Consider the following 18,254-nt stretch of genomic DNA (forward strand, 5'->3'; position numbering starts at 1 on the left):
TTGAGGAAAATGAAACATAGACAAACGTACAACTCAAATGCAGCTCTGAAACCCAATGAGGTAGCAGCCTATTATTAAATGTAGAGCAGACTAAACACTTTTGAAAAGAAGAATCGGGTTTCAGGCTTTAGCTTTGTGCTTGTCATTTAGACTTTGGAGTAATCATACTTGCTGGGGCTGAAGCATTTGATGCTAGGCAGACTATGGACTGATTGGAAAACTTAGTGAGTTTTTTCCCCTAATAGTTGTAGCCATGTACTTGTCGTCCTTCCCCGATGTACTGGGGTGCAGAATTTCCTATCGTATAACGGAGGGGTGAATTTCTAAATCATATTGTCAAGGCTATGGCACTCTTTCAGGTATACAAGAAGGGTCTCTGTATGGCAAGAATCCTCTACCTAGCTGTTTCCAGAGGCAGCGATTCTATGAAAAGGGGCTCCTTTTTCAAGGAACAGACTAACCGTTCCAAGAAGGGAACCTGAAACTGAAATAGGACAAACTTTACAAAGGATTTTTTTTTTATACCTTTTGGTGCCAATTTTTCTTGTCCGAATGGTAAAGAAATCCCAAGGACATGCCAGGCAGGTAGAAGTGGGTAACATACCTTACTTGCCCTGGTCCCAGCTGTCTGGGTCTTCTGAGAAGCTGGTATGCTCTTTGCGAACTCCCTGTGCGAAAGCAATGTGTAGGTGCTTATGCAGTGCCAATTCAGATTTGCAAAGGTAAGAACGACAAACTACTTTCAACTCAAGGAAAGCCCAAACTCAAAAGTTACTACCTTTTAGGTTAGTTTGATGGGGCGCCTGGGTGTCTCAGTCGGTTAAGCGTCCGACTTCAGCTCAGGTCATGATCTCACGGTTCGTGAGTTCGAGCCCCGCGTCGGGCTCTGTGCTGACAGTTCGGAGCCTGGAGTCTGCTTCGGATTCTGTGTCTCCCTCTCTCTCTGCCCATCCCCCGCTCATGCTCTGTCTCTCTCTATCAAACAAATGAATAAACATTAAAAAAAATCTTTTAGGTTCGTTTGAGATTTGGAGTTGTTTCTTTCTCTCAGTCAGATGATCCCCACTCAAGTGGAAACACTAAAAGAAAGGTGAGCAGAAATGCCTGCAATGATCATCTCAGCTCTGAGTTCCCACCGGAACCAGTTCCTGTAAGTCCTTGGAGTGTGGCCTGTTATGACTGAACACACCTTAGACATTACCCACCAATGGGGCATCAGCCACCGTTATTCATGAACTGCTGCTACCGTAGCTGATGCATGCTCTTGGTTCTAAATAAGGTGTGGCTTATAAGAATTTTAATTTACGGCCATGGATATTGCTCACCTACTTTAGATCTAATTTCAGCCGGAATAGTTATTTGACAAGGCATTCATGTGGCTGAGAAACTCTGACTCTTTTATTTAAGTTGCTGATAGATTTAGCTGTCCTCTTTTTGAAGATTTGCACATTTCCTGGCTTACTTGGAACTGGTACCATGTGGGATCAAAGACCACTAGAGACCCTGTATTAATTCTAATAAATGTTAAAATAAAAGTTAAGCTCCATTTTCTGGTTCCTGTTGTAACTGGAAAGAATAGCTCATTCACAAGAAGAAAATGAATTAAAAATTAGGAACAGTGTGCCTTATCTCTTCCAAATGTGGGTACAGATATCTGTTTTGCTTTTCCCTTATTATATCATACAGCAAAGAAAGTCACATTTAGTAACAACTCTATGGCCTCCATCTGGGTCTTCTGCTCTAGGCGTAGGAGGGAACCAACTCCCTTTAGGGTTCAAAGCTCCCCTTGCTTCAGACCTTTTGTTTCCTTGTTGCTGCCGAGAGGCTCGTGATGGCGGCCATTGCCTTTACTATCCCTGTGTCGTGTTCCTTCCCCCTCCTTTCCTGATGTATGTGTGTGCGTGTGCGGGCACTGGAATCTGGGAATAATTTTGCTGAGAGAAGACAGAACACATTTCTCAAGTTTGCTTGATGTTTGGCCTCCAAATGCCAGTGTGAATTCGATTTCATGGCCCATCTCATGAACTCATCTTAGGGTTCAGGACTCATATGGATCCTTCTAGGATTACTGTTCCCTCTACCTGGAATCATGGCTCTCAGCTTGTAAATCTCCAACAGAGAAATATAGAGGAGCAGAAGAAAAATTAAAACCTGGCAAACTAAGTTCCTACTGATGACAAGTGGTCTAGTATTTCAGTTCTGTTGTGTGTTGTTTTCGAAGGCTTTTTTGTCACAAAATGACCTGAAAGATAGTAGAGTCTGTGGGATTATAATATGGTTCTATTATATGAGGGATATGAATGATTCCAAGATATTAAAATTTTTTTAACATTTATTTTTATTTTTATTTTTTTTTTAACATTTATTTATTTTTGAGACAGAGAGAGACAGCATGAATGGGGGAGGGTCAGAGAGAGGGAGACACAGAATCTGAAACAGGCTCCGGGTTCTGAGCAGTCAGCACAGAGCCCGACACGGGGCTCGAACCCACGGACAGTGAGATCGTGACCTGAGCCGAAGTCGGACGCTTAACTGACTGAGCCACCCAGGCGCCCCAACATTTATTTATTTTTGAGAGAGGGAGAGACAGAGCATGAACGGGGGAGGGTCAGAGAGAGAGGGAAACACAGAATCTGAAACAGGCTCCAGGCTCCGAGCTGCCAGCACAGAGCCCGACGCGGGGCTGGAACTCACGGACCGCGAGATCATGACCTGAGCCGAAGTCGGACGCTTAACCGACTGAGCCACCCAGGCGCCCCGATTCCAAGATATTTTAAAAGAACCAAGGATGGTTAGGATTGTCAGTTACCAATACAATTATGTGACTCAATTTCTAAACGGGTCTGGGGTGAGTTTCAGTTTCCTTATAAGTAAAAGGGGGAAGATGATTTCTACTGAACATGGTTCGTGTGAAAATTAATGAGATGATGTGTCATACAAAGCACTTAACACTATGCCTGACATGGAATAAGCACTCAATAAATGGAAGAATATGTACACACACACACACACAGACACACACACACACACCCTTTATTTTCACTGTCAGGTCTTGTCTATTTGTACCTTCTGTTCAGGAACCTTCTTTATTTCTCTAGCCTTTACCTCTGGCCTAACTTCTAGTGTCTAGCCAGCTGTTCCTGATGCTTCCTTTAAACTGTCCTTTAAATGGTTATGTTTCTTTGACCTGCTGACAGTGACTTTTGAAGGGAACCCAGTACGGTGGTGATTTTAGGATTCATAGAACCATGTAACTTTAGAACTTTACTTGAAAGATAAGGAATATGAGGTCCAGAGAATGTAGGGAATTTCTCCCAAATCATACAGTTTTCAAATCTGGATTTCTGGGTTGTCAACATTATCTTTTACACATGTAACAGAGTTCTTCAGACCCAGAGGAGAGTCCCGGCAAAGCACAGGATTCAGATTGAGAAGGGATTATGTCTGAAAGTTAAAGAGGAGTGATAAAATGGTTACAAATTGTGACCTTGTGTAAGGTACTTATCTCTCCATTTCTAAAATAATAGGTACCTACTTACCTCATAGGATCTTGTGAGATCTAGATTCTAGACAATGTGGGTGAAAATGTTTGTAAACTGCAAAATGCTTCATAAATACTAATTTTATCTTTTTTATGCTATTTTATCACACCATATACCTATGTGTATGTACATATACATGTTAGATGTATATTGGGACATAAATGTGTATATGTGACTCTTAGTAGATTAGTGTGCTAATAATAAAACCATTTTCAATCAAACCCAACTTTTTTCTAGCTTTTATCTGTAGTGTCCAATTTGTGATCATCTGTGGTAGGCTGTCTGTGTACTGCAAAGAGAGCTCAGGATCTCGGAGGCTGGGCTACGAATGGGAAAGGATGCAGAAGGGGATTTTTGCTGCATTGAAATCCAGGTCAACCAGTTGGGTGCTTAACAGGTGAAAAAGCCCCTTGCCATAAGGAATCAGGAGATCTTGCCTTGGAAGGGCTGAATATATGGGGATCTCAAACTACTTTCATCTTCATGAATATTAAGCTATTTCCCTGAGTCTCAACGGATGATTTACTGGGATTAACTGCTCTGTGTGTGACTTAGAAAAGTAAACGTGATTCTAGTTTCTTATCATACAGGAAAGTGTAAAGAGCGGGCAGAAATGGCAAATTCGTGTCCACTTGTGGGCACTCTTGGGTTGAGTGGTAGTGATGTGTTAGAGAACCGTGCAGAAGGAGATTTGGGGACTGAGGGTAGGTCAAGTTGGACAAGTGCCGTCAGTGTGTACTGTAGGCTCAGGTGGGAATAATATATGTACGTATTGGAGATAGCGCCAGGGCCTTGGTTATAGTCCTGGTGTCATCCATCACATCCACCTGGGAGACCTTAAACAAGACTCTTCATCACTCAGGACTTCAGTTTTCCTCATTTGCAAAATAATGGCCATTTTGCATGGCCATCTTCTGTTTAGAACAGAGGGACAGTTTACAATTTTCTTCATGTCAACTCCAGTACACCTTTACCAAGGAAGATGACCGTCCTTAGTGATTACAAAGGTATAATTCTACCTTTATTGACCTTATAGGATCTTGTGAGATCTAGATGATGTAGAACATGTGTGAAAACATTTTGTAAACTGCAAACGTTGTGTAAATAGTGGCTTCAGATCCTCCAGTTTTCTAAGTTATATTCTCTCTAGACAGTCAAGAATATGAAAGAAATTCCTTTTAAAGAGTTTTCTCAGAACATTCCTTTGGCTATAGCAAAGGAAAATGAAATTAATAATTATATTTTTAATGGATGAAAGCTGAATGTGTTTGACTTGGAACCTTTCATCATCCTCTATGACTCTCAAAAATGAGAGACAGAATTGCTATATTTTCCTTTTCCATTAAGAAAAAGGAATTGGGGCGCCTGGGTGGCTCAGTCAGTTGAGTGCCCGTCTCTTGATTTTTGACTCAGGTCATGATCTCACGGTTGGTGGGTTCAAGCCCTGCCTTGGGCTCTCTGTGCTGACAGTGCAGAACCTGCTTGGGATTTTCTTTCTCCCTCTCTCTCTGCCCCTCCCGTTTGTTCTCCCTCTCTCAAAATAAATAAATAAACTTTAAAAAAAAGAAAAAATTAATATGCTTGTTTCTTTTTGTTTGATACACACTTTTACAAAATCTGCTTTCCCCCTAAAATCAAGCTTATCTTTGTCTCAAGATTTTTTTTGGCCTGATTTTAGCTAAATCATTTTTTTTCCAGTTAAAAAAAGGTCATTCCACACTTTGCAATGTTTATCCAAGTGATAGGGACCCCAGAAAGTTGACAGTGGGATCTCTGGAGGTTGTCTGGAGGAAGTTTGGAAAACCCTCACATACTCAGCCTGCTACACGTTGTATTCCTTCTGTGAGATCTGTGGTTTTATTTTCTTCCATATTGTCATTTTATTCAAAAGGGTGGAAGATTATGGATGACTAATTGGCATTTTAATTAAGGCAAGGGGAGGGGATTAGTGAATTTTAGCTCATGCTTGCTACTGGCTTTTGAGGAAAAGATCCCATGTATGACCCCTCGGTCTCTGTTTTCAGATCAGACTCCGACCCCAACGAGATTCCTGAAGAACTGTGAGGAGGTGGGGCTCTTCAATGAGCTGGACTGCTCCCTTGAGCATGAGTTCAGGAAGGCTCAGGAGGAGGAGAGCAGCAAGCGGGTAGGTTTGCTTGAATGGACACCTCGACAGGTGCCTCCTCTCACCCCCATTAGAATCTTCTGTGTGGAAACTTAGGTGGCACCGCGGATTGTGCTGAAGTGGCCCTTCAACAGCATTTTATGCATTTGCAAGTATTTGTCTCATGTTTTTTAAAAAAAGGATGAAGCCCTGATTGTGGTAGGACCCCTCAAGGGGAAAACAGACATGAAATATGAAATTCAAGCAAAAAAAAATGTACCTGATTCTTGAACGTTGAGTTGGACAAACTCAGACTTCTTCTATTCAAAACTAGTTGATTTAGTTTGCTAAATATTTAGTAGCAAGTCTTACATGGGCGTTGCATGCAGAAGACAAAAGTCAAAGAGACGATAGGCAAATAATCATAGCAGGAGGAGAGGGGGTTTCATTTGATTTTGACAACCTGGGGTAAAATCTTCCCAGTAGAACTCCACCAGCATCACAGTTACTTTCCAGTCGTATTATTGAACAGCTGTTAGTGTTGAGACAAATGATTTAAATGTATGTGTGGATTATTTGTTCTTAATAATAAATGTAGAAAATCGACTTTATGAATGCCCCCACAATATATTCAGTTTATTGTAATGTTGTGCTTGTATTTTAAAATCACAATAAAGGAAAGGAAACGGGGTCACAAGTAAATGTGATAATTGGCATTTTTCCCATCGTTACGATAGAGCATTATTGAATGCCCACAATGTACTAAACAACAAATTAGACACGTTCCATGAACAGAGACTTAAAATGTGGAAGTTGGTTGAAAGGAAGGGCTGGCTAAGTTGTCACGGATTCTGAAGTTCCAGCTGTTCCATCCGGAGGAGACATTTTAAAAGGCTCTGATATTTCAAAACCTTCGAATCCTCCTGTATGTGAAATTATAATAATCCCTCGACCAGACTTTTCATGTCACATTCTTACATCCAGAGAGTCGAGGGCTTGCACTGAGTCTGTACCGCTTTAGGAAACATCATGATAATTGGTGAAGGAGACAAGAGAGGTATGAAATCTCAATCAACTCATTTTATTTGTATATGGTTACTTTGTCATGCGTACCCTATACAGCCACTTCCCTCACCCTCCAAGTGACATGAAAGGCTCCCCCGCCCCTTTTAAACAAATACTTACTTAGCACTTGTTAGCCAGGCGCTGTTCTGAGCACTTAAAAATTCAAGTCAAGAAAAATAGAAGGCATATGTTCTATAATTCACTGCACTAGAAACGTATTTTTTAAAAATGAAAATAACAAGGGCAAAGAAGAACCCAAAAGTCTAGTAAATTTCCTCTGGTTGAATAATAAATTTAGCTCTCCTGGTAGACAGGGCATGTGTGAAAGACCAAGGGATTAATAAATTCATTCATTCCTCAAGAGAGTCAACGTTGGCTTCTTAGATTAAAACTGAACTATAAGAAAGATGTGTACTGGTTCATTTTGGTTCGTATTGTTTTCATTCCCAGTAGAATGCTTTTAACCAAAGTATGTGCCCTTGATTTTCTTATAGACATTTACTGAGGACAGCGTTAGGAAGCCCGTGGTAGGGGTGTGGTTTTAGATGTTCTCCTTTGCGTAGTACTTATGATCTTCTATATGAAGCCCCATGGGAGGAAATTCTTGCAGGTCTGAATTCCAGGAAATACTTTGCTTCCCCCAAAGGAACTGAAATATTTTGTCCTCATGGACATGAGAATCCTGTAACTGGTTCTGTTTCTCTTTTCGCTTTGACTGCTCGGTTAACAGAAAGCCAAGTTTACTGCTTAACTTTGAGAACTTTTTAGAACACTATGATGAACATATTTTACTTCTCCCCAGACTAGACTTTCAGTTCTAGTTTATATTTCCTCTGGTCCTGATTTTTAATTTAAAAAACATTTCTATGCGATACATTTTTTTTTTTTTTTGGCGAATTGCTTTTGAGTCCTTGTGGGTTGAGAACGAGTATAAATAATTAAACTTTAAAAAATTCAAGTAATTTGGCAAGCAAAGTTGAGAAAAATAAGACTATTGTAGTTGTAGAAGTACATATTTTAAACACATCCTTAAAACATTTTTAAAAAAAGTGTCTTTTGAATGTTGCTTTTAGCCATGTGCTGGTTTTGTGATGGGTGTTTGGGTGAGGGTAGTCAGTTTCCCTCATGGTTTTGGGGTGGGCATCTCAAACCCCAACTTTACTTGTACACCAGGAAAGCTGGACAGCATTCAGGCTGTTGAGCTGCCCTCTCCCCTTGCCGCTTTCAAATCAGAGGGGCCAAATCCAGCCTTGGATGGCCTTGGCTTCTTGAGACCTAATGCACAATGACTTATCCAGCAGCCAAGTGGGCTGGGTTGGTGGCTTCTGCGTGGCATTTCTTTGGAAGCCTCAGGTGGATAAACGAAAGGTAGGGGATTGTCTCCAATCTAGCAGCATAGGTTTGTGCCACCTTTGACCCCACTTCTCTAACTACCAACATCTCTGGCACACTGCCACCCACAGCCCCTGCTTCATTTCTTCATCCCTTCCTTGAAAAGGAGGAATACAAGCTCTTTATTCAAAGCAAACCTTATTGTTATATATTATATTTTGTATGCAATGCTATCTTCTACTTCCTTCTGCTTCACATTCAGATAATTATTTCTTTTTAATTGTACATCTCCAACCTTCTTCTGGTTTCTTTTCCTCTGGGTATATGTACTTTATACAAAAATATCAGAAGATTTAGGCTGGTCCTTCCCTCCACCTCTAACTTTCTAGCTGCAGTTTTATCTAGAACATTCTGTTCAAGAGCAAATAGAGAATTGATCCTTGCTTATTAGCCCATTTGGCCATCCATTGGGCAAAATCCTATTCTAGGGACTATCTCTAATCCTGACAGCCTTCTCCAAAAGTGTATCAATGTATGTATAGAATGAGGACAGGCTAGAGGCAGGTCATGACAATGGAAAAAGCCCTAATATCTGTATCTATATCACATGTAGAAAGCAACACATTCCACAGTTACCCAATCTTCCACATAAGTATAAGCTCATGGTTTCAAAACTCTTTTTAGTATATGTGCTGCCGAAGCGAGCACGTCAAAACTCTTTAATAAGAGATGTTTTTCCCTTGAAAAAGCATCCATCACTAGCAGGCATCACAAATCTCAGTTTGCCTGTGGCTTAGAAGTCAGGGTCGTCTATGTCCTGAAACAGTTGAGAAACTTGTGCTCATCATGTATTCATTCAGTAAATCTTTTTGAGTGCTCATCATGTGCCAGGCACTGTCTGAGCCTTGATGAATATACCCACGGACTAAAGCTAATTAAAAACAAAACCCTGCCTTCAGGCAGCTTGCTTCTCATGGGTAAGACAGACAATAAGTAAAAACAATAGAACATATAGCGTGTCAAAAGGTGATAAGTGTTATAGCAGGAAAGGGGTAGAATGAGTGTTGGGGGTGGTCACTGGGTTGCCGGTAAGTGGACACATGCTGCAGAGACCCAAAGGAGGAGAGTGGAGCTTTGCTTCAGAGCAGGTGTGTGTTGAGGAGAAGAATGTTCCAAGTGGAGAGAGCAATGAGTCAAAGCTCTAAGGCTGGAGGACGCTTTGTGGGTTGGAGGAATCGCAAAGAGGAGAGTATATAATAAGCTAAAGAGTGGGCACCAGGAGGGCAGATTCCAGAAGGTCTGCGGCCTCCAGATTTTTCTCCCGGTGAGATGGGGAACCGTAAAGAATTTCAAGCAGAGGAGTGATAGGATCTGACTTCTATATTAGAAAGTTCACTTCAGCTGCTGAGTTGAAAGTAAACTATCGGAGGACAAGAGCTGGGAGAGAGCAGTTAAGGAGACTAAGGGAAGAATCTCGATTAAAGGTGATGGTGGATTGGTCCAAGGTGGAGACGGAGGAAGTGGTTCCATTCTGGGTCTATGTTGAAGATAGAGTCAATAGGATTTGCTGATGATCTGGGGAGTAATAGCAAGGATGGAATCAAAGGTGAACCAGGGTTTTGGTCTAAGCAACTGGAAGTATGGGGAGTTGCCTGTGGGAAGAGCCAGTCTGAGGGGAAGACCGTGGAGACTGTTTTTTTTTTTTTTTTTGGACTTCAGTGGAGATATGGAACCGGCACATGGGTATAGTGGTCTGTAATTCAGAAAGAGGCAACTCGTCTTGAGATATGAATTTGGGAGTCACTGGCCTATAGATGGGGTTTAAATACATGAGACTTGATGGAATCGCCTGAGCCAGGAATCCATGGCGATGAAGTGGAGAAGGTCTCAGCATGGAACTTGCCGGACTCCTCCCGAACCTCCAGGAAAGAGTATTCAACTCTCCTCAGTGGCCAGGGCTGACACAGACGACCCTGAGGCGTGAAGAATCAAGTCAAGTACAGAACCCTACCGGTAATACTGAATAGACTCTAGTAACAGTTGGCAGTTAGCATGCTGATTTCATTTTCCGTGTCAGAGGCGAAAAAAACAGAAACAAAAACAAAAAAGATTTTTAAAAAGAGAAAAATAAAGAGGAAGGTGAGTTGACCTAATTTTAAATTTGATTTTTAAAAGACGGATGGAATAATGCATGCGTAGGAAGCGGAATATAGCTTCATCATATGATAATAATTGTCTGGGAGTGCGTGTGTGTGTGTGTGTGTGTGTGTGTGAGTGTGAGTGTGTGTAAGGGGAGTTGAGAGGACTAGAAATGAACTCCTTTGTCTTGCTGAGAGAAATATAACATTACAGCCTCACGTGGTGAAGGACCCTGAAGATGAAAAGCACGGTGTGTAAGTGCTAAGTGTTGCTCTCCTCCCATAGGACCTAAATTTGACTCATCATGCTGATGCAGCAATAGCAAATTAGGGCATTTCCATGCTCTAGAATTCCTACCCAAATGATGAAAAGTGCAGTCTATTCCCAGAGGGGATTGACTGTTTAACACATGGGAACAAGGGACAAGCTACAATCTTAAGATCTTGGATCCCAGCTCAACAGGAGTCACGGAACAGGGCACGGCCAGGTCAGCCTCAGCTCAGAAAAGTAGGCGGCTCAATCTGATTAAATTCTGTACCTGGAAATCATGTTACTCGACACCACCAGTTACTTGGGGGAGAGAGGGTGCAGAGAGGAGGCCCTCTGCCTTCGTCCACACTCTCTTGCTCTGTCAACCCCTGGCTGGCACTGCTGCCCTCTGGGGAAGGTAGGATTGGTGCCGAATGGAAACGAAAAGAAACCCAGTTGAGCAAACTTGCAGCAGCTGCTCTGTTAACACGTTGCTTCTACGATATTTGTGTAAAACGGTCCCTCCTTGCAGATGTCTGGAGAAAAAGAATATTCTGAAACTTAAACTTGGTTTTACTCTGGTTTTGAAAATGTCGTCATGCTTGCTAAATCCTAGGAGATGAAACCATGAAACTGGTTTTGATCTTCTCGTGTTTTGTTTTGTTTTGTTTTGTTTTGAATCAGCATGACTGAAAGGAAACCCCCACTAGCAATGCTCTAAGACATAACAACCTATTTCTTCCCCCATGCCAGTGATTGGAAAACCTAACCTTTATCTTGTAAGGATTCTTTTGGTCCTCCCATGTCAGTACACTACAAATGTAAAGCTTTTCAGCTTTCTCCTTATTGGTTTACATTATGCCCTCAGCTCGAGTGGACTTTGACACTGGAAGAGAGGTTGGCTTGGTCTTTGCATCCCACTCAGGGGAGCGACTAAACCCGTGGAAAAGATCGGAAGCTATTTCATGTGTTTCAGCTTCCTGGGATTTAGGGTTAATGCGTACAGTCTTTACCAGAGATTATTAAGAGTTGGCATCCACTGCCCCATATGTCAGCGAATCAAGATGTGATCTGAGGCTCTGCCTCAATTTTAGAATGGGGTGGGAAATAAAAACTCACAATAGAGTATTTTTTTATTTAAAAAAAATTTTGACAGGGGCGCCTGGGTGGCTCAGTTGGTTAAGCTTCCAACTCCAGCTCAGGCCATGATCTCCTGGTTCGTGAGTTCGAGCCCCACATCAGGCTCTGTGCTGAGCCCTCAGAGCCTGGAGCCTGCTTTAGATTCTGTGTCTCCCTCTCTCTCCCTGCCCCTCCCCTGCTTGCACTCTGTCTCTCTCATAGATAAATAAACATTAAAACAAATTTAAAAATAAGTTTTTGGCGGAAAGTCAGGGCATCCTCAAAGTGGCAAAATGCATTGTCTATTGCCTTGCAAAGAACAAGAACTTGATATCAAGTATATTTGATATGGATGATGGGGGAAGGCCCACGGTTTGGGGGAATACCGACCGAGAGGCGTGCTTGGTGTTTGGCCATCTCCTCCCTTGAAGACTTTGTATATTTGGATAATTTGAACTAAAATGGATGAATCCTCACAACGTAACTTGCACACTGAGAAAAAAATATGTTTATCTCTTGAAACTGAGGATCTAATCTCTGATGCTAAATTATTTGGCAGTTCCTGGCTCCGCCTTCAGCCAGTGTTCTAATCTGAATTAAAAGGGGGTGGTGGCTGGGGGGCGGGACTTGTGGATAAATGTCTCAGCCTATGAGTGGCAGGTTTGATTGTTCTCTGAGTTCAGTATTAAGCCTGTAAGTTTTTGGTCCTGGGTCCTGTTGATATTTGCTAGCCCACGACACGTGTCCCACCAAGACGGAGGTCTCGGCCTGATGTCTTTGGGGAGAGTTGATCGCAAGGCTTCCAGAGGCTAAAGTCTGAATGAGAAACAGTTTGCATTCATCCCGTGCTGTGACTGGTGGCCTTGCACGAGGCACTTATGTTTCCACTTGAAGCTGTGCAGTGGAAGAGAATGGGAGGCTCAGACCCTGTTTAGGGTGTAACCAGAAGATTGCAAGAGGGAACCGGGTATTGACTTTGAGAACCGCTTTTTGTGTTGGAATATCACAGAATAAATTAGTATTTTCTTGCACCAGTATTTCCTGTTCAGTTGTGACAGGGAACAGCAATGATCAAAGTACTTAGGTACTCACGAAGCGTATTCAGGCCCACGTATGCCACTTTGAACGTGTTAATAATTTGATTTTGGTCCCTCTAGTTCACAGGGAATAACTATAGGTGATTATACTGGTACTGTGTTCCCCCTTTAAATGCAGAGGAATAAACTATCAAGAGAGACAGAGCGTTGATAGGCCTTCCCCACGGAGGGCCGGTGGTAAGGCTCTTCTCTCTGCTTTGTCTCTGCCTCCTTGTCTTTTGGCTGTATCCCCTCCCAGGTGGTTTCTGCTTACACCTCTTCTTCAGAAAACTCATAAATTCTCATAGCATAACAATCAGCTCCACCAGACAATTCCTTCACCTCTACATCTAGTCTTCAGACTTGAATATTAGCCTCCAGTCTGCATCTGCTACCCACGTTCCCATCGAACACCCCGCCGCTACTCCCAACTGCCCGCAAAGTGTACTCAGAGCCTCCTCGTGCAAACTCACTGCCTTGTCAGAGGCATGTGTCCCCCCCCCGCCGCAGGAGTCCGTTTTGCCTTCCAAGGCTCCTTTGCCCCAGCAACTTTCTTAGGAAAGAGACCTCCTCTCTTCCCTTTAGTTTTCGTTTCTATCACCTCAAGTCTAGACCATCATTGCTGCCTACTGGGTTATCGCTGTGGATTCCAAGAAAGTTTCTGACCGCTAACCTAACTTAAAAGAAATACCTCGCATTAAGCCTTGCAAAATTGAATGCATTTTTTAAGCAATAAAGAAACTAACCGAAGTGTTTACAAGTAAAGAAAAAAAAACACAATTGCAAAAATTTAGAAAAAAATTGTATTTTACTTCGGTTAAGTTCAAAGTTCCTCCAGACACTGTGATTGTTAAAAGGTAGAGGGGTTGGTGTGGGATGTCGTAGGTATTAAAAGGAGTTATGTTGGGAGCTGTTGAGCATAGGCTTGATTCTATGACATTCTATGCATGGAATGCACCTAAAAGGAACAGAGCAGGGATGGGAGGGCATGGAAGTATACTGAAGAAAGGACTCCAAAAATAGCCCCAAACACAGTGGATCCCTGGAGCTCCTTGGGCACCACCATCAACCCAGACTTGGGCTGTGAGGACCACTCATTTGGCCTGCCTTCCCATCAGGTGGCCTTACTGTAGCTGAAAATCAGCCCAATTGAATTATTTGTCTGGAAGCTCCTCACTAAAACAATTATGATGCTTCGCTTTAAGGGCGCCGAAAAGGACGGCTTTTCCTAGGAGGACACTTTCTTAACAGGGTGATTTTTCTATTCCAGGTTGGGTTGGGTCCTCAGCTAGTTAAGAATCGTTTCTTACCTGTCCTGAGGCAGGCAGGCGAGCCAGGCTGGGATTTCAAGGTATTAGCCCAAATGGAATCACAGCAGAGAATTGATGCTCTCCTCTGAAGGAGTCAGTTTCCAGCTGTGAGTAATTCAGAACTCGAAACCCGCCAGACAGGCACGGGGAGGCGGGTGTGTACCTGGGCATGGGAGGCCTTTGCATCTGCAGAGGAAGCTTACGCTGTCCTCTGTGAGGCCCTGCATTAATGCTCCCAAAGGCAAGCAGGAAAACAGATCTGTTTTCAGGACCGGATTAAAAACGAAATGACTTAAAGATGAAGCTTCCGTTCTAGGCAGAAAACAGCACTCACATTTGGAAAATTGGGCCAAATGTTCGACTCCTCGTGCATCTGTAGCGAAGAATCACTTACCTGGGCCCCTCGCAGAGACGTGAGAAAAAAAAATTGACATTGTAAAAAGAGAATAGGAAAATAATATAATGGTTGCAAGAGTCTCTGCCCCCATCATCTCATAAATCCAGGTGAACATTAAGTATGGTCCAGAGCAGGTATGGGAGTGATTTACTCCGGGAACCCTGCTTCAGCATTTGTGTGTTGTTAAGTTATTTCCATATTGATAAGGCTGAGGCCAGGAACTGGGATTCCGAGCATTCCTCCTGTCCATATTTCCAGCATGTTGGTTATCAACTCAAACCTGCAGCTCAATTTCTGTTTTTAGCCTCGGAACACTACTCGGACATTTTCCTTGTTTTTTTTTGTTTTTGTTTTTGTTTCTTGTTTTTTTTGTTTGTTTGTTTGTTTTTTACCCAAAGATCGCCAAAGCCCAAGGGCCTAGGAAATAGTGTTGTTTTCTCCCCCCCTTGAATTACGTGTACCACGTTCTTACATTTTGGGGAACTAGCTGTTGTGGTGACCTGGGAGGGGGTTGTTCACAGGCTGGTTGGATGGGAGATGCAGTCAGGCCATCCTCGTGGGTAGCCACACGCAACCTGCTCCTTGATATTCAGCTGGAACGAGCCTCACACCCCAAATATGACGGGATATCAGCGGCAGGGTTTCCAGAACGTTGCTGGACTTCACTTTGTTTTTTTGCTTTCCGGGATATTAAAGGCTATTTTTAGCCTGTTCGAACCTGTGACTCTTCTGTGTGAGGAGGCCAAATTCTCTCATCTGGCTCTAGAGTGAGATGGGTTGCCGAAAGGCTTTACCCTCCGCATCTCCTCTAAGCATGTGCTTTCTAACAAAACGTTCTAGCGTTGGCGAAACCAGACTGTTGTGTAGGTGGATGGTATTTTGACCTTTGACCTGAAGGCGAATGCGAGCTGTTTCATTTCACAGTGTTGGAGCTAGAAGAAGGGAGAGACCCACCTGCAAGCTCTCCCTTCATTGTCTGGCACCGTGGAGGGGGGGTCCCCAGTTCCCTCTGTGGAGTGGGATGAACCCCACATTTTGCATTTAGGGTGGCTGCAGTCTCAGCCATCCCTGGGATCTGAGTTATGTGCAGGGCACGCCATCTGCTACATGGAAACTTTGAAAGTTGATCACGGTGCTTGTCTGCACCCTTAGCCTGAGTCGGTGCCAGGCACCGCCCTTTTCTGTGGCTTTATGTTTGGGTGGGGGCTTGCTTGGGCTCTGCGAGCAGTCATGTCCCCAAAGAAGAAAAGCAGTCGTGTTCCGTGTGGATGTCAGGTTGATTGGCTGCAGATGATGCAGCACTGGGCCTTGTGAATCACTGTCATTCCCAAAGAACCCGTCCCCTTTTTGGCTTCTCCTCACGTGATTTGTTATGCACAGAGCTTAGGAACTTTCCCACAGGATTTATGAACGTGAGGCTTTTGTTGGATTTGTTGGCACGGTGGGCCCCGGGCGTTCCTGTTCTTTCCAGGGGAAGCCTGGAATCTGTAGTGCTCTAGAATGGAGAGCGCAGGGGAGCCCCACCCTTGTAGCCCCACCTGATTGGTCCCCAAGTGGCAGAAGAAGCCATTCCGGAATTCTGGCGGCCCCTTTGCAGGGTGACGTGCCAAAGCGTGATGTGCAGTGCGGGCGCCCCGTGCTGCTGCCGGTCCACCTGAAAATGGCCTTGCAACACTTCCGGTGCTATTGGTAACAGCCCAGGCGCGGGTTGTGGAGAAGTAACGAATTCAGGACGGGGGCAAGAAATCCCGACCCCACTCCGTCACTTTCTAAACGCACGGCTTTATTGTCTACACCGGGCCTTTGGACAACCTTGGGATTACACACATACATAGTTCGAATATATTGAGAGCTGGAGAATAAAAAAATAAAGCTCATTCTCAGGTAGATGGTGTTAGATGCACACGTCGCTGCAGCCTCTCACCTTGAACGTTCTTTCTGCTGTTGACTGAAATAAGTGGTCGAAAAAGGGTCCTGGGGACACAACCTCAAACTCCGTATTCACAGAGATAATACCGCAGTGGTGACATTGCTGCCTGAAGGAGCATCTCTTTTCCCGCACAGTGGGGTGGGGAGGATAGTTTTTGTCCTAGATCTCTGCTAGATTTTTTTTTTTTTTTGCCTTCATTTGTATCACAATAATGCACATCTACCTGCGTACCTGTTTTAGGCAAAGTGGGAAATCCAGGCTTTGTGAATAATTCCTCATCGTGCTGACCACTACCTGGAATTGCCTCCAGTGGCCAACACCAGCTTTAACAGACACTTAATGTCAAGAGCGTAGCTACCTGCTGCCCTGCCTCGTGAAGATGCCACAACCGATTTGCCCACCAAGCGTGGGCTTACGAGTCGACTGACCGTTAGTGGTGATAAATTTGCACGGCTCCAAACGCACGTGCCCTCCCTCAGACCCCCTGGTAGCCGGAGGCACATATTGCCAGACAGCTGGCCAGGGCCAGGGGTGCAGTCTGTGATCGCGGGGGAGAGGAGCCGCTTTGACCTCATTAGCGCTGTTCTCATGGAGTGCTACAGGCACAGACTACAGCTACCAAGGCCACACTCTTAATACAATGGGCTGGTGCATTTTACAGAAAAAAAAAAAACAAAACCAAAACAGTCAGCTTACCACACCGATGGAATAGCCCAAGCATCCTTCTCTTTTCTGCGATTTTAGATTTTGCCCTCCCTGGAGTCTGTTGCCATTTGACAAAATCTCACGATGCCACAGCCAACCCGCCTGAGTCATGTGGCGGTGGTTCGTTGTAAAAAGTATCGAGAGTCTCACGTCTGTGCTTCAGTCGCCCTGCAAACGGCCATGTCGAGAAATGCCTGGGAAGCCCAGATAGGACAGGGGGCAGATGTGTCTGTGATGTCCGCGTCTGGGGTGCTGTGAGAAGGGAGGGCACGAATGGTGCTTTGTGTGTATGCGAGGAGTGGCTCGAAAGGGACTTAGCCCCTAGAACACTTTGCTGGGGTGCTTTGTGGGATTTATTCAGCTCATCCTCCTGGACTTACTGGCTTTTTATCAAAGAGTGAATACCACTCCAACAGAGGCATGCCCTGCGAGTATAGAACGGTTGGCTCAGAGCAGTGCTCAAACATCCGTTTATGACTTACTGCGCTCACATGCTTTTATCCAGTTCCCCCTGCGTTTCGAAGTCACGGCACTTACTTCCTCATCCCCTGCTCGGGGTGTCTGTGAAGGCTTTTTCTTTCAAGTCTGCCGCTGAGACCACTTGACATATTAGCCAGTCGGAGAATGAGGTGGGAACCAAGCTGGCTAATATTTGCATTTGCGTTTCCTACCCGTGGAAGAGAAGAAGGAGACGGAGTCGGATTTGTAAAGTGGTCCCCATTTTCCACAACCCCTTGGCAGAGGTGACCTACACCGAGTGCCAGATGCCTTTCCCAACAGCTGTTTGGTGATTCCGTGTCACCGGGCTCACTGTAAAATCAGGCATATCCTTTTAATTACCTGTTCATATTTCAGCGATGCCGAGCTCCGTGGCACAGGGAGAGGGGATAAACCTTCATTGTAATGGATTTTTAGTAAGACTATCTCTGAGATAAGAGTCCTAAATCTTGGCAGTCTCTTTAGAGCACACACTTTGTGATTGCACACAAATTCTTGGTTCCCCAGAGCCGTGTTGTAAATGGAGTGCACTGAACAGGGCTGGGTAATAAGATACTGCAGATACATTTGAGAGCAAGGTGCACTTTTGCTTTATTTATGAAGATAGACATGCTGGTTGAGGGCTTAATCACAGCTGATAAATCATTTTAAGAAAGCCTATTAGAACCATATGCTGATTTTTTTGCATTAATATAGTGTGTCTGTTTCCAGTCTAATAAGACAGGGTTTTCTCTCATGCTCTCCGTGTCTCTCCGGTGTGGACTATTTATCTGTTTAAGTGGTATCAC

The 18,254-nt window shown here is 43.9% G+C and overlaps 1 protein-coding gene across 13 annotated transcripts in view; it reads left to right on the top strand.

Annotated features, from left to right (window-relative positions):
- The window catches only part of CREB5 (cAMP responsive element binding protein 5), a 482,366-nt gene that overhangs the window by 171,766 nt on the left and 292,346 nt on the right, over positions 1-18,254 (top strand). For all 13 annotated transcript variants that reach the window (XM_042920979.1, XM_042920962.1, XM_042920972.1 and 10 more), the window contains one exon: positions 5,567-5,688. In XM_042920979.1, the coding sequence (XP_042776913.1) occupies positions 5,567-5,688 (122 nt within the window). The remainder of the gene's footprint in view (positions 1-5,566; positions 5,689-18,254) is intronic.

The sequence above is a fragment of the Panthera leo genome, chromosome A2 (assembly GCF_018350215.1).
Source record: "Panthera leo isolate Ple1 chromosome A2, P.leo_Ple1_pat1.1, whole genome shotgun sequence".
Taxonomy (NCBI): domain Eukaryota; kingdom Metazoa; phylum Chordata; class Mammalia; order Carnivora; family Felidae; genus Panthera; species Panthera leo.